This window comes from Procambarus clarkii, chromosome 15 (genome assembly GCF_040958095.1).
Source record: "Procambarus clarkii isolate CNS0578487 chromosome 15, FALCON_Pclarkii_2.0, whole genome shotgun sequence".
Taxonomy (NCBI): domain Eukaryota; kingdom Metazoa; phylum Arthropoda; class Malacostraca; order Decapoda; family Cambaridae; genus Procambarus; species Procambarus clarkii.
In genome coordinates this window covers 3,321,557-3,337,482 of record NC_091164.1, presented here as the reverse complement: position 1 = coordinate 3,337,482, position 15,926 = coordinate 3,321,557, and the positions used below count along the sequence as shown (strand labels likewise).

Sequence of the window (15,926 nt, the reverse complement as noted above, 5' to 3'; positions counted from 1 at the left end):
GCAGTCCCAGGTCGACTCTGTAATCGGACACGTCATCAGTAATAGGGACACTCTAGGGCACCTCACTTACAGGCTTAGACACAAATGCCCACCTATCCACTCCATAGATGGCGTTGCTGTCTAAGCTCCACCTCACCAGAGGTCAGCAGCGGCTGTGTTATGAGCTGATCAGGACGGGAAACTAGCCCTTGTGGCCAGTATATCTCGTCCTCACTAGATGGCACCGTCCATTTGGAGGGGGTTTCGGGAGCTGACCCACAGATGGCGCGGTCGTCACTGCTCCATGCTTGGGCGCTGGGCTCGGGTCCGTAACACAGTGGTAAAGCACTCGTCGGGCGCTTTGCTAGCGCTTTGGCCTGGGTTTCGTATCCTGGCTGGGGAGGATTGAGTAGGCTCCCATATGCAGGCGATGAGTCACAATAACGTGGCTAAAGTATGTTGACCAGACCACACACTAGAAGGTGAAGGGACGACGACGTTTCGGTCCGCCCTGGACCATTCTCAAGTCGATTGTGGACCATTCTCAAGTCGATTGTGGACCATTCTCAAGACAATCGACTTGAGAATGGTCCAGGACGGACCGAAACGTCGTCGTCCCTTCACCTTCTAGTGTGTGGTCTGGTCACCATAGGCTCTAATCCTTAACCGTATGCCTCTGTTCACCCAGCAGTGAATGGGTACCTGATTATTAAACGATTTGGCAGGTATAGTATTACAGAGAAAACAATATTAGGATTAAGGACCTGCTCGAAACGCTATGCGTGCTAGTAGCTTTACAAAAATGTAAGAACTCGTGTCTAAATAAATCAACACAAATATTTTCGTGTATAAATTTATCAAAACACAACACTAATAATATTTTGCCCGAAACGCTATGCGTACTAGTGGCTTTAGGTATTGTATGTACTAACTCTATCTATAAATCAATCAGAATGTTGAAAGGAAATGTACATGTTTATCTCTCAGAATGTTTGGTAATGTTTGTTGTTTGTGATGTGTTTATATGTATGTATTAACACGATGTACTGAACGGGGTGAGAATAGCTTGAGCTACCTCATCCCTTTGTGTGTATTTTACCTCAATAAACTTATTTCAATTTCAATCAGAATGTTTGTAACTCTGCATCTATGTATGTACTTTTTCTAAATCAAATAGTATTATTATTGTTATTATTATTATTATTTATAACGAAAGCGCGGATGACGCGAGGCATTTGTTTGATTGTTTTGGTCGAACGTTTCAAAACAAATCTCTGGTGGCGGCGGCGGCTGCCTCTTGGTCCGGCCGTTTCTAGAGTAACTACCCTCACATTGTGCAGGTGGAACCACCTCGTTATCTCAGGCCACGAAGATGACCAATACGCTTGAGAGTTACGTCAACCGTATCCTTCTAGTACCTTAACGGTGGCCTTAATGGCTACTGCTGTGTGGGCCCAGTGGCATAGTAGCCTTCTGGTGGGGGGGCTACAGCCACGCGTGGTATTTTTTTGGTAATAATGTTTTATTCCAATTTAAATACTGTACAGCATAGTCAGTAGATCATTGCTTAGTGTTTGTCGACCATTGTGTGGGTTTAGTGGTTGTGTTCGCTAGGGGGTTGGCTAGTGCTATAATCACTGTGAATTATACATTGTTGCCTAGGTTTTGGTGCTATCATCACAGGCATTTACTATGATTCATGTATACTGTTTATACAAACGTTCAGTGGATAGTACAGTACTATGGTAGGATGGTGGAGCAAATTGGATATGGGTAACTTTGTTGCCTAGACGAGGGAGGGAATTATCAAGGGTGAGGGCTGAGCCATTATGACTATATACCACTGGGAAGGGGTCAGGTTGGGATGAGACAGAGGGGGGAGGGGAAAAAGAATGGTGCCCAACCACTTGGACGGTTGGGGATTGAACGCTGACCGGCATTAGACGAGCTCACCAACAGATTTTAAAGCCTTACCTAATGCAATCGAACCAAACTAACCAGACCTAACATATCCTTATCCAGCCTAACCTAACAATATTTACAACTTTCAACATGTGGGAAAATGAGCATTCTCAAAATTTCCTGTGTGCAGTTTGACTATATTTCAGTAAAAACTCTTGAATGACGAGAATCTGGGCCGGGACCCTAATTGGTCCCAACTGTACTATCGGGACCAATTAGGGTCCCGATAGTACAGTCGGGTTCATTCTCGACTCACATTCGAGAATCCTGAGTTCAAAAACCAGGTGGGACAGAAATGGTTGGGCACGTTTCCTGTCTCTTAATAATAATAATAATAATTAATAATAATAATTTTTATTTAGGTAAAGGTACATACATAAAGAGATTTTACAAAGTTTGTTGGCTTTATAGATAGAGCTAATACATACAATGCCTAAAGCCACTATTACGCAAAGCGTTTCGGGCAGGACGTCTTAACGTCCCTGTCCACCTAGCAGTAAATAGGTACCCATGAGTTAGTCAGCTTGTTGTTGGGCTGCTTTCTGAGGTGTCATTAATTCGACATTGGGTGGGGGGGGGGGGACCTTGATATAAACCTAACATGTACTGTATGTATAAAGTGGCTACCTGTTCCCTGACAATGATTGAATGAGTTATTATAATTGTAATGCAGTGCTCCATTGGGTGGGATTTAAGTCACAATCCATAAGAGTTTCAATTCATGTAACTCTTGTTCCAACTTCCTCCAAAACAATATTAATATGGCCTTATCTAATTTGTCCAGAAAGTCTAGGTCTTGGCCATGTGTGTAGGGGGTGAGGTTTAAAAGACGCAGCTTGACTTGAAAGTCTTTAGCCGAAGGTTATCTAGGTTCACATTTTGCTACCATAAAGTTCACTTTATTTCCCTTTCAAATAATACTTAGAATTTAAAGTTAAACTATTGTGAATACTAGTACAGCAATCACTATAACTTGTCTTCATTAAAGCATTTCAGTGATCTAGGATGGGAAGGGTTTTACTCCGTACGGCATAGTTGGTTAGGTGTATTGCTCTCCCTTTTTGGCATATTTTGTTTCTGGCACCGCCATCACCATTTGCCCAGCATTATTTACTGCTTATATTTGTGCAAATGTGGTTAGGTTAACCAAATAGTGACAGTATTGTTGGCCATTGCTTTTAATTGCCTGAGGAAATAGAATTGCTTGACTAAATTAGCCAGCCATTAATAGATATGTGTACTATAGTGCAATACACTATATGCTATTAATGTGATACTCGTACTCATTTTCAGAGCTTAAACTACTCATCTGTGTGGTAACTGTTACCACAACAATGAAACCCAGCAAGCTCTACCCCAGTTTACTAATGGCACTACACTGCTCCAAATATTTTAATGTGTTTAGTAGATAATCCAAACTCGGCACCAAAATAGATAATCCAAACTCAGCACCAAAAACAGCTAGAGTACTATCGTCTATCGAAAAGTTATTGATGTTCTTGTTGGCCTAAAAATAGTTATGTGTATACAGTATTAGGCTAATTGCAAAGCTTTTGGTATGAATCAAAAGACAAGACTTATAAAATGACACATTTTAATTTTCATTATACAGTATACCACCCATAAATATAATAACCAAAAATGGCAGTGCTGTATAGTATAACCACAAATATTATGGTTTAAATCTTATTTTTCATACTGTTACATGGTGTCCTATAACACAGTGGTCTACATCTTTGGCTCATTACAGTTCCCGGGTGGGACAAATATTGATGGGAATGTTTCGTATCACCTGATATATATCTGTTTCCCAAGGCAACTGTTGAGGGTTACATCCTGGGGAAGATCATCAGTAGTTGGCTTAAGGTGACCTTGATGAGCCTAACAGGCTTCTTATGCTCTGCTATGGCAAACCATGAGGGTGAATCATTAGGAAAAACAACTTGAATAATACACTGTACCTAGTTATCGAATGTTAAGTCCTATAGTGGGATTGGAAAAAAGTGCCCAATTTTTGGTAGCCCATATACAAGAATGACCCAGTGAAATATTAATGTGATATTAATAGAAATTATAGCAGTGTGTCAGTAGTCCTTGATATTGTTTTTGGTTATTATTTTATAATTTTGCTCCTCATTTGTCCAGATACTAGAAGGCGGACACTCACGGTCGGTGGCTCATCCTTTGTGAACCACTGCCCGTACAGTCCGATACTAATATAGAAGATAGCATGGTGTGCTTGGCATGCATTGGGTGGATTTTTCTTGTTTTCCTTAAGGTGCTTAATCTCCCTTAAACTGTCACTTGTTTTGTTGCTCCTATGATATTTGGTTGAGTTCCCCAGTTGTTTGCTTGATCTCTAATCCCCTATTCCTCTTGCCTCGGCAAGTAATCCAAATTCTGGTCCTGGCTCCTGGTAGGTGATGGATGGGTATTGGAGGATTGGGGCAATGGGCTAAGGCTTGGTGGTACCAGAGTTAACCCAGGAGCTATTAGGGAATGTTGGGGAGTGTAATGGGGGTGGAAACTAGAAAAGGGAATTTCATTACAGTACTTTTATTGCATGATTTTTTACTCCAAGAATATCAATAACTTTCTGAAGAGTCTGGAGCCTAATAAATTTACACACGTGTACTTCTGAATTTTGGTATGCCTGACATTAGTAATATGTGATGGTTTAATTTTGATGTTACCCTGTATCTTTTAAGGATATACATTTCATTTTAATATTATTTTTTTCTGCAAAGTATTCAGATGTTCGATTCTTCCTTAACTTTTGGTGCAGATCTAGTCTCCGTTATAACAGCTGATGGGAGAAACATTGTAGTAAGTTTTATCATTAATGACGGAGCAACTGAGTGATTCTGCTGACAAAAATGCTTTTCATATTGACTCGCTTTATTTTTCTTAACAGTTCATTGATATGTTTTAATATATTATTCAGTGTAAATTTTTTTATAAACAGCAATTCAATGTCGGTATCACATTAATATTTCTGTTGCTCAATTTAAGGGAACACTGAAAGGCTTTGACCAGACTGTAAACCTGATCATGGACGAGTGTCACGAGCGGGTCTACAGCTCCCATCGAGGTGTTGAGCAAGTCATTTTGGGACTTTATGTCGTCAGAGGTGATAATGTGTGAGTAGATCATTTAACTACTGAAAGTGTTTTTCAGAATGTGCAATGACTGTACTGTACTTGACTAATGTCACCACACAGGGATGTGTAAATAAAGTCTAAGATCAGGAAGAAAGAATGAAGTGAAATTTCTAGCACTATTGATGATAAGAATGATGAAAATAATATACCTGGTTGATACCTGGTTGATGGGGTTCTGGGAGTTCTTCTATTCCCCAAGCCCGGCCCGAGGCCAGGCTTGACTTGTGAGAGTTTGGTCCACCAGGCTGTTGCTTGCAGCGGCCATCAGGCCCACATATCCACCACAACCCGGTTCGTCCGGCACTCCTTGGAGAAAATGATCTAGTTTTCTCTTGAAGCTGTCCACTGTTGTTCCAGCAATATTTCTTATGCTCGCTAGGAGGATGTTGAACAACCGTGGACCTCTGATGTTTATACAGTGTTCTCTGATTGTGCCTATGGCACCTCTGCTCTTCTCTGGTTCTATTCTGCATTTTCTTCCATATCGTTCACTCCAGTAAGTGTTGCAGGGTAGGGATGCTTAGTTATCAGTGGTCTGGTAGTCCAGATAACAGTCCTTAGAAATATTGCCGGAACAACCGTGGTTATCTTCAAGAGAAGACTAGATTGTTTTCTAAAAAAAAGTGCCGGACCAACCAGGCTGTGGTGGGTATGTGGACCTGCGGGCCTGTGGGCCCCTCCAAGCAACAGCCTGGTGGACCAAGCTCTCACAAGTCAAGCCTGGCCTTGGGCCGGGCTTGGGGAGTAGAAGACTTTCCAGAACCCAATCAAGCAGGTATCCTCTGCCTCTATTGGGGGACCAGATTCTGGTTGTGGTGTGTCTGATAGGTGCTCATGAATCGATGTAGTTCTTAAGTATTGTATGTCGGCTTGCCAGATGAGTAGCTAGGGAAGATATCTAGCAAGTCGCCAGTAAGGCGTTTCATTACATTCCAGTTGACAGGAGTCTTTAGTAGAGTGAAACAGGTTCAGTCCCCATTAGTCTTCAAATGAGGTGCCACAGTATAAGAGTACAAAAGGCTGCTGGATAGAGAAGTAAGAGGCATCAAAGGTGGCCTGGTTAGTATTATTTTGAGAATAGTGATACAATCTGCAACTCAAAATCATACAACTTTTCTAGTGATGTTAGTGTATGCCCACATATATAAACATTGTATTTCCATCTTTAAAATTTGCTTATGGTGAGGTATGTTGGATAGGCCTTGTAAAGTCCTGTAGCACAGAGGTCAGTGTAATCGGTTGGTAAACAAAAAATTCTGGGTTCAATTCCCCCACAGGACAGAGAGGTTTGGACATGTTTCCCGACACGACAATTTTTTTTTTCCCCACCTAACACTCGACCACTTGGGCTGGACGGTAGAGCGACAGTCTTGCTTCATGCAGGTCGGCGTTCAATTCCCGCATTTCCAAATGGTTGGGTACCATTCCTTTCCTTTATTGATTTCTCACCATAATGACAGGAAAATGATACAGTACATGTAACTGAATTTTTCATTGTTAGGTACCCGAGAAACCTGTAACTGGATAACTGTTTAACAGAGTTCCCATGGTATTTTGTACCTTGTATCATCTGTATCTAGCTAAATGAAGCCCTCTGGTGCATTCTAGTACAAATACGACCCTGTGGAAGCATTTTGATTGTTTACCTGGTATGTTGCTCTGCCTGACTTTGATTCCTTCTCCCACGAGAGCAGATTCTTACTTTAGAGGACAAGAAGTTGAATAGCTTGGAAATCTGTTATGATATTCAAGCAGTTCCTGATTAAGTTAGACAAATTTGTGATTTAAGTGACTATAAGTAACTAGCATTAAAGTTATTTCTTCCAGAGCCCTCATTGGAGAAGTGGATGAAGACTTGGATTCAAGATTAGACCTTGAAAATATTCGAGCAGAACCTTTGAATGAATGTAAAACTTGATGAACCCTTCATTTGAAATGTATATTGTTAATGGTATGTTGAAAAGCATACGGACTATTGAGTGCAAGTGCTGCTGACTAACATAACAAACATGTTCAGTATAAGAATGAATTGTCATAGTGCTCTTTGGTAAAATTTACCAGATTACTAATGCAAGGGTGTACAGTACTTGTGATTTTCACAAACTATTCAGAATTTGTATAATGTTAATGTTTTACAAGAATTAACTGCAATAGAGGGACATTAAAACGAGAGCTAACTTGTCTCTGAAATTTAAAGTGCATTATAGCAAATATATAAAAAAATACAGGACTGATTACCCCTTTGTCTTGTTACTAAGACAGTATTTTGTATGTATGACATGTGAAATGTTTTGCCTTTGACTTGGTTAAATAATAAATATTATGCCCCCTCACAAAAGGCTTTTATTTTACCAAAATTAACCATTATATATATATGGTGTTCCTTGACAATGTATTTTTTGTTCAGTGTGAACAAATTTTCTTAAATGTATCTTTACCTTCCTGTGACATTATTTGTTTTATTTTGCTGTTGACTTGTTTTACTTTCCATTAATAGATTTGGTAATTTTTCTTTTATATGAATGTGTGACTAAACGTGTATTGAATGAATATTTTGGTTGTTTTAGATGAGGGTTTTGATTGTAAATGTCTTAGGCACAGTCTTTATATGACTATTGCTGGTGTTGGTTAGGGTAATATCCCTAGTTTTATATACATATATACTGTGTACTGTATATCAATAGTCCCTTTATATTACAAGGGGTTCAAGAAGAGGCCCACAACAGTCTCTATACAGGCAGTTTACAGTTATGGTGTGTAGGTTACAGTTGCTAATCTTGCTCTACACCCACCCAACTGGGCGGCAGCTTTACAGTCATGTGCATGCATTAGCTACAGTAAGCAAATTTTGGATACTTCACTAAGATTCCTGGTAGTATATCATTATGAATGAAGTACCTACACATTTATTGGTTACCATTGATGGTGGTATCTCTGACTTCCAAAATTTTGGCATTCCATTATATAATAATGCAAAGTATGTGAATAGTTCTGATGACACAGAGTTTACATTTTGTCAAATCTACATCAGCAGGTGGTGAAAACTTTCAGAGGTACTGGAAGCTGAGCCTAAGCCTAGCAGTGGTAACATCTAGAAGTCTGCAAATCTTATTGGATGATTAATATATGTGCAGTTCTTGTACATCCATGGATCATTCACATTATTCCTAGAATGATGATAGATGAGGAAATGGTGTGAATTTCACTTTGCCTAAAGTCTACTAGATTTTGTTACTGTTCCAGAATATTACTGTCCTCAGGCTGCTCAAATGCAATCCAAGGCAGTAATTAATTTACTCTTTACGAGCAAATGTTTTGGCTAACTCGTCAGTTCTATCCTGCATTTGGATATCAATATGGGAAGAAATCCTGAAGAGAAATTCTGACCCCCATCATTGATTATTTTATTATATCTGTGCTTCAGATGCAAGCATGTTACAGTTATGCCTTGGGGAGCCGAGTGCAGTCAAGGATGACAAGGAATCGCTTACAATTAACGTGTCAACTTTGGATTCTTATACTTGCTTGAGTGCAAGGATTATGGCAAACAATTCTGTTTGAAGAGCATAGTCCCAGTTATCTATAATCACTCCACACTCATAGGAATAGGAGCCATATCCCTCTGTCACAACAACTGCACTTCCAGCTGTGCCATAGGACTGGTGAAAAGAACCATCAGTGTAAATCATTTGCGAGAGGGAGCGCTCTTTGACCAGAGCATAAATTTGATTTAAGGCATTGTACTTATGCTTCTTGTCAAAGAATGGGATACGGTATTCTCTTAATCATCTTCTTGGTTAGGAAGGTGGGGAGGACAGCAATTTAGAAAGGGATGATCTCACATGGGGCAGAAAAGTATCGTTTCTCTCTTGGTAGATGATGATGATGAACATTATACATTCTGAGTACAGTGGCAGTTTTGGTAATCCATTTGGAGGGATGCTGATCTTCAAGAAAGAAGGCTTGGGGGCAGGGGGGGGGGCTAGCCTAAGCATCTTGATACCAATTAAGAATCTTCACATGTACTTCTTTTCTTATGAATAATACAACAAAACTACTTTTAGCATGCCTCTCAGTACATCATGACACCGCTGTATTTATCCAGCACTTCTTTTACCTACAAAGTTAAGTTGTCTTCACATGTTATGACATCAGGGCTTTCATAATGTGTACATGCCCTATAGGTATTTATAAGTAACTTTCAGTTAAAAATGAGCTTTACTATGATTCTTATTTTTTTTTATATAATTTTAGCTATAGAGGGGTCTTAATTAATTATTCAAAAATAGAATTTTAGTACATGCATTTATTTTATATTACACATATTTCGACATTACAAATCATTTTCTGCATTAGTGAATGTTGTTCTGCTTCGCTGGTAAGCCACATTGCCATAACTGTCACTAATAACCACATTATTGTCTCTTGGTAAATTTGTTCTGTCAACTTTCACAGCTCCCTTTAAAAAGTCTGGCAGTGCCTGTAGGATATCACTTGCTAGCTTGTCATAATATCCAGTAACTGATGAAGATAAGACATAGGCTTTAGCTTCAGGTGCCATGGCAGTTGGTGAGGTGGTGACATTTGGCAAGGGGCTCATTGAAGTACTAGATGGCTTTTCATAAGCCTCTTCCTCATTCAATTGCTTGGGTTGTAAGGTATCCAATGATTCGGAATGATTTGAGGTTTGTTGATCAAATGGTGACGGCTGGCGTCGAGAGGGAATCGTTAATGGTGAAACTGTAGAGTCGACTGATAAGAGAAGTGCACTTAATTGAACAAAAGGTAAATGTTGAGGTTTTTGTGATAATTGTAATTCTTTGTGACTTAATCTTGAAGATATATTCTGCTGCCGCTGTGACGACACAGCTTTAGATTCATCCGTGTTGTGTGGCTTGTTTGACTCGATACCTGACCTAGTTGAGGATAACCGAGGAGTTGAAGTTTCTTCATAAGGTAAACCTAAGTTAAGAAGCATTGTTGGTAGTGTTTGTTGAGTCTGAATGGCTTTCTGTATTGGGCTGACTAGAGTTCTCAAAGTAACTAATTCCTGAGAATCATCCTTATTGTTAGTGTCTGTTGGTGAAGGCATAGCACTGAATACCAATGGCAAGGAAGGGATGACATTAGTGTTTTCTTCAGAGGTTTCTGTAACTTGTAGCATCATTCCCTCACCTGGGTCTAATTCTCTGTAGCTTTCACTATTTTCTGTTATATTAGTCTCCAATTGTTTTGGATTTGTGAACTCAATTCTTTTGAGATGCACAAGTTGACTCACTATATTATCATCTCTCATTTCTTCAAAAGTAGCAGACTGATTCTTTCCATTTTGGATTAATGGCTTCAGTGATTCTTTGGTGCTAGGTAAGAAACCACTACTGGTAGTAAATACCAATGAAGAATTGCCTTCAACTTCATGGGAATCGGGTAAAGAAATGCTGGTTTGCGTAATTTGCCCTGCTACTTCAGAGATGAATGTTTGAACTGAAATTGGGGATAAAGTTGTAATATAAGGTACGTTATTTACACCTAATAAAACTGTTGCCGGTATATTTTGTGCAGTATCAGATACTGAAGTGTTGCCCTTGTCTGTGACATACAATGATGGTTGCTCACTGATTTTATCCCCAATAATTTTCCTTAAATTGCTTGAATTTTGTATGGAAAGATGTGTATCTTTTTCATAATCCTGTGGCGTTTGATCATACTCATGATGTGTGTTACCCTCTCTCTGGCTATATGTTTCTTTGGTAACATGAGGATTTTGCAAAGGGCTGGAGATAGAGAAACCAGAAACTGTTTGGGAAGGATCTGGATGTAAACCTAGGATGCCTTTTTCTTTGTCATTGATGATAAGTTCAGTATATGAAGCCTTATCAGGATGTGCTAGAATGAATTTCTGACCACTTGATGGACTAAACTGAGGCAAAATAATTGGTCTTCTGCTATCTGATTTTGCTTCTGCATTTTTCATCAATTTAAACTCCAAACCACTAGCTGGGCTGAACTGAGGCAGTATACCCTGAGAACTCTGCATAAGCACTGGCTGGGGTTTTAAAGATGGGCGATTTTCATGGTTTTTTCTTGTAATCCTTGATCGGAAGCTGTGTCGAAGTGAAGGTCTCGGCACAAACAATCTTTGTGGGCTAACTTGATTTTGCAAAGGACGATTAGAAGGACCATTGACTCTTTGAGATGTTGACTGGCTAGTTATTGGTAACAATAGTACTTCCTCGTTATCCATTTTATTTGAAAATTGAAGACTCTCTCTTGATGGTAAATGAGATGTACTGAGGGTTTTATCTGTCTGTGGTCTCTTGGCAACTTCGAGTATATTTATAGATTTCTGTGTAACACTAACACTGTCACTCAGATGGGAATATTCATTCATTTGTTGTACAAGTGATGTTTGTATGGTTTCTTCTATAGGTGGCAGGGAAACATTTTTGTGGGCTTGTGAAGACTCGTTAACTTTTTGCTTGAGATCATTGGCCACGGTTGCTTTATAAGGTGTTAGAGGAATATCTCGACTTGGTTGCAAAGATTCATTACTTTGCTGGACATATGGAGTAGGCACTTTTTCAGTCACAAATGATGGGGAAGTATTATTACTAATAGGCTGTGAAGGAAGTAACATATTACTTTCAGTTAATTTGAAAGGAATTCTTTCGAGGTTTATAAATGTCGAGTTGGTGTTACTTCCTTCAATTAAAGTAGAAGTATTACTTTGACTAGTTAGTATAAGAGAGAAACCATGAGATGACTCTCCATTTTCTTGCCCTGGGCTCGTTAATGGTAAATCTTCGTGATTGATTATTTGCTCATCAGTATGATTTTTATCTTGAGAATTAATGTGAGGTGATATAGTAATTGCAGCTTGAGTGTTACCAGTGCTTGAGTGCATTTCTTTGCCAGGAATGTATTCTTGGCATGTGTCCTCACAGTCGATTTTTGGAGAAACAAGATCTGCACTTTCACTCGAGTGTTTAAATAAATTCTCAGTGTGATTGGCTGGTAAAGGATTTAGTGACAAGATGGTTTTCTGATTTTCTGTTTTAAATATAATTTCCCTTGGTTTCATTGTGAATGGCTGAACTTTAGTTTTCATGACGGGGGCATTTGTAATGTCAATTTCAGCAGAAGGTGGCACTGTTGTCATGGCAGTCCTCGAATAATCAATTTCAAGTACATCTGCAACATGTGGTTTGTTAATACTGTAAGCAGTGGTTTCTAATGGGAAGTTACTTCTGCTTATGATTGTAGTTACTGGAATCTCTGTTGTAGTTATATCTAATATTGGTGGATTGATGGAGGTTATACTACTTGCAGGTATTGTACTTATTGGGATACTTTCACTGTAAAATGAGTTGTTGGCTTTGGTTGTAACTTCTGTGTTTTCTTCAACTGTTGAATTCATTGATGCTGTGACTGATGTTACTGCTGCTGTAATTTGTGTTTTTACTGGCCTGTTTGTTGTAGTTGATATGCTGAATGCTGATTCTCTGGCACTTGCATCTGTGTTGACATCTCTGAAGAGGAACTGTCCTTTGTCAAAACCCTCTTCTCCATGTTTTTGTTTGTGTGATAATTGTGTATCTTGTGGCCAGTGTTGCTGATACCTGAAGATGAACAAGATTATTTGAAGTTGACAAGAAAATGTATAAAGTTTTATTTTGGCAGTAAAGGGCCAGAATACTGTACTGTTGTTATTTAAACTGAGGAGAATATATGATAAAAGTTCAATATTTTGAGACTGTAGCAAGGACACTGACGGTCAGGCAATTGGGAATGTTAGAGAGACATGTAAAAAGTGGATTGAGAGGATACAGTTTTTTGAAACTCAACTGGATGAAAGTGATGAAATTTGCTTGCATAAACAGGATCAGATTTGATGGTGCGAGAAGTGCAAGTTTGTATGAGAGCCGATAATGTGTATCTATAGGAGTGGTGAGTGATCAAATGAAGCTAAAATGTGGGAAAGCTACAGATGTTGAAGTACTGTATATGTATGGCAAAATTATTAAATATCATGAAGCAAAAGTAAATGGATCAGTTGGTGCTTGCCAAAAGTCATGGAACAGCAGTAATGTGCCAGATAATTGTTAAAGTACAGGGACTGTTCTGCTGTGTAAAAGTTGAAGTAACAATATTAAGAATTATAGAGGTATTGTATTACTAAGTGTAGGAAGCAAAGTGTGTCGTAGGGGGTAGTGACCTGGAAGAACACAAGAAATTACTGGGAAATTGATTAATGATGAACAAGGTAGGGCCCATGGAGCATGAGTGTGTATCAGATATTTGCATTGAGAATGCATGTGTGAAAATAACATTTTTTAACATGTAAAAAGCATTTGAAAATGTTAATTGAGGAGGACAGTCAGCAAGATAAAAGAACATGGAAACTGCATTGGATAGGACCCAAGAGTCCCCTCTGTGTTGTGTGTGCTTTTCTCTGAGGCAATGGGTCCCTTTCTTCTAGCCAGAAGTGGTAACTCCTCCCTCCCTTTCTAGTAATTTTTATTAAATAAATATACAGTAGTATATATACAGTATTTATTTTGTATTCATTGCCTTTTCAGTACATGGCATTGCACCTTAAACAGTTTATAGTTTCACATTTTGTGAAGTACACTCACTGGTATACTATAGGTCCAGTGTTGACTAGAAAATATTTGCTTTTGAGTTATCATAACTAGGCAACCATCCACCTCTGTAATTAAGTTGAATATATTTCAAACATATAATCCAAAGACCATTAAAGTTCATCTATTACCAAGGTTTTACATTTCCTTTTGTGAATCAAAATAAAATGCATGCATTGCAAATTATTATTATTTTTTTTTTTGCCTTCCACTTAATATCTTAATATGTATGAAGAACTTCAGGGGTTCTTTTGTCAAGGTTTTTTTTTTAACATTGTCATAAACAAACATACCTGACGTAATTAGGATTCCAGTACCATGTAAACTGGCGTCTTCTGTCAGATGGCTGAACTGGCTGCTGCTTCCAGACTGGTTGTTGGGTGGGTTGCTGTAGTATAATACTTTTGTCACTGGGACTGTGTGGGGCTTGTTGAGGACTGACTGACTGAAGGGTGAGATTATGTACAGGTTGTTGGGGGCTGACTGACTGGTGACTGGGGTTATAAGACGGTACTGGAGAGTTAACAGGTTGATAAATATGCTGAAGTCTAGTGTGTGGACTTTGGAGCAGATGAATGGATTTGTATGTGGATTGTAAGCTAAGAGACTGATGAGTGTGGCTGTGTGCAGATTGATGGGGACTGATAATCGGATGTCCAGAATGTTGTGATGTGGTTATCTGTGATCTAGAGTGCCACACTGGCTGCTGCGTCCTGCGATAATAGTGAGTGGTGTGTGTTGCAGAATGGTGGGTGGAGTAGTGCAGGGGATGAGACAGAGATGAAGGGTAACTTTGGATGTTTGATTGAGTTACGTAGTAATTCCTCTTGCCGGGGATCCGAGTTGAGATGTATCTTTGGGCAGGGATCTGAGTTGAGGTATATCTTTGGGCAGGGATCTGAGTTGAGGTGTATCTTTGGGCAGGGGTCTGAGTGTAGGTGTATCTTTGGGCTGGGATCCGAGTTGAAATGTATCCTCGGGCAGGGATCCGAGTTGAAATGTATCTTTGAACAGGGATCCGAGTTGGAGACAGATAGCTTTGAATAGTGGATTGAGTTTGAAACTGTGATCTGACTGGAGAATTAGAACTGTAAACAAAATACTGGTGAGTCTTTTGACTGGACTGTGAGGGGCTGTGACTTGTATTACGTTCATGTGGAGGGTGGTGGAACGGACGTTGTGCTTCAGTGATAGTGACTAGCATGTGGACCATCACTGCCACCAACACTACACTTTTATGGAAATCTGAAAAAGGTAGTTGTGTTTTAATACAATAAACTGCTGCTTATATATTCTAAACATTTGTATGTCCATAGTGATTGGGTTTGTTATATCCACGTAAATGAATGTGTAGTACGTAATTATCAGAAGACAGTTATACCTTGCGATGATTTTGGGGCGTACTGCTGGCGTACTGGCGTTGAGCGGTTAAGGGATCCTGTATGCCAGATGCAGTGCTCCTGGCAGTATGGGTTCGAGTCACTTCTGGGGTGTGAGTTTTCAGTTTATATATATATATATATATATATATAATATTAAAGATTGTGTGTGTATTAGACTTACCGGTATTATAGTATTAGACTATATATATAATATTAAAGATTGTGTGTGTATTAGACTTACCGGCCATTGATGTGTAAAGAGGGTATGGTGTACTGTAGTTAAGACTGGTGAGGTGGTCCGTACTGAGCCAGCGGGTCCACTCTCAGCCTCCACCTCTACTCTACTGACCTGCATGACCTCCCGTGACCCCTTGATGACCGCTACTTAGACATCCCAAAACCGCTGTACTTTTATGTTAGTCCTCTTAATCCCTCGCCACTTTTATCAGGCGAGGGATTGGACATTTGTGTTCATTTTTACATTTGTTGAACTTTTTTTTACTGGATTTCACATGCTTTCAGTTGTATTTTTAGTTCATATTTATTTCTGATGACAGGTGTAAGTCTCGGGACCCCGGTTGGTCGGACGCAGCTAAATATAAACTGGATTCCAGTCTTTTTTTATTATATGGACAAACATGTCCCGAGGTACAGAGGGGGGGTGGGGGGTATTTATGCTTAAAAGTTCAGGCTCCGATCTCTCCCTCCCTCCCTCCCTCCCTCCCTCCCTCCCTCCCTCGATGTCTCTTAACCCTCCCTCGATGTCTCTTCCCTCCCTCCCTCCCTCGATGTCTCTTCCC

The 15,926-nt window shown here is 39.5% G+C and overlaps 2 protein-coding genes across 2 annotated transcripts in view; one reads left to right on the top strand and one right to left on the bottom strand.

The window, feature by feature from the left end:
• Positions 1 to 1,223: 1,223 nt before the first annotated feature.
• LOC123759044 (U6 snRNA-associated Sm-like protein LSm8) lies at positions 1,224 to 7,440 on the top strand. The gene is made up of 4 exons (XM_045743796.2): positions 1,224 to 1,382; positions 4,727 to 4,767; positions 4,954 to 5,081; positions 6,930 to 7,440. Exons 1-4 carry the CDS (start codon positions 1,352 to 1,354, stop codon positions 7,018 to 7,020), a joined length of 291 nt encoding a protein of 96 aa, XP_045599752.1. The 5' UTR covers positions 1,224 to 1,351; the 3' UTR covers positions 7,021 to 7,440.
• Positions 7,441 to 9,435: 1,995 nt separating this feature from the next.
• Positions 9,436 to 15,926, bottom strand: part of LOC138364847 (mucin-4-like) — a 6,790-nt gene continuing 299 nt past the window's right edge. Inside the window, exon 2 of the mRNA XM_069324826.1 lies at positions 9,436 to 12,721. Coding sequence (XP_069180927.1) covers positions 9,436 to 12,721 — 3,286 coding nt within the window. The remainder of the gene's footprint in view (positions 12,722 to 15,926) is intronic.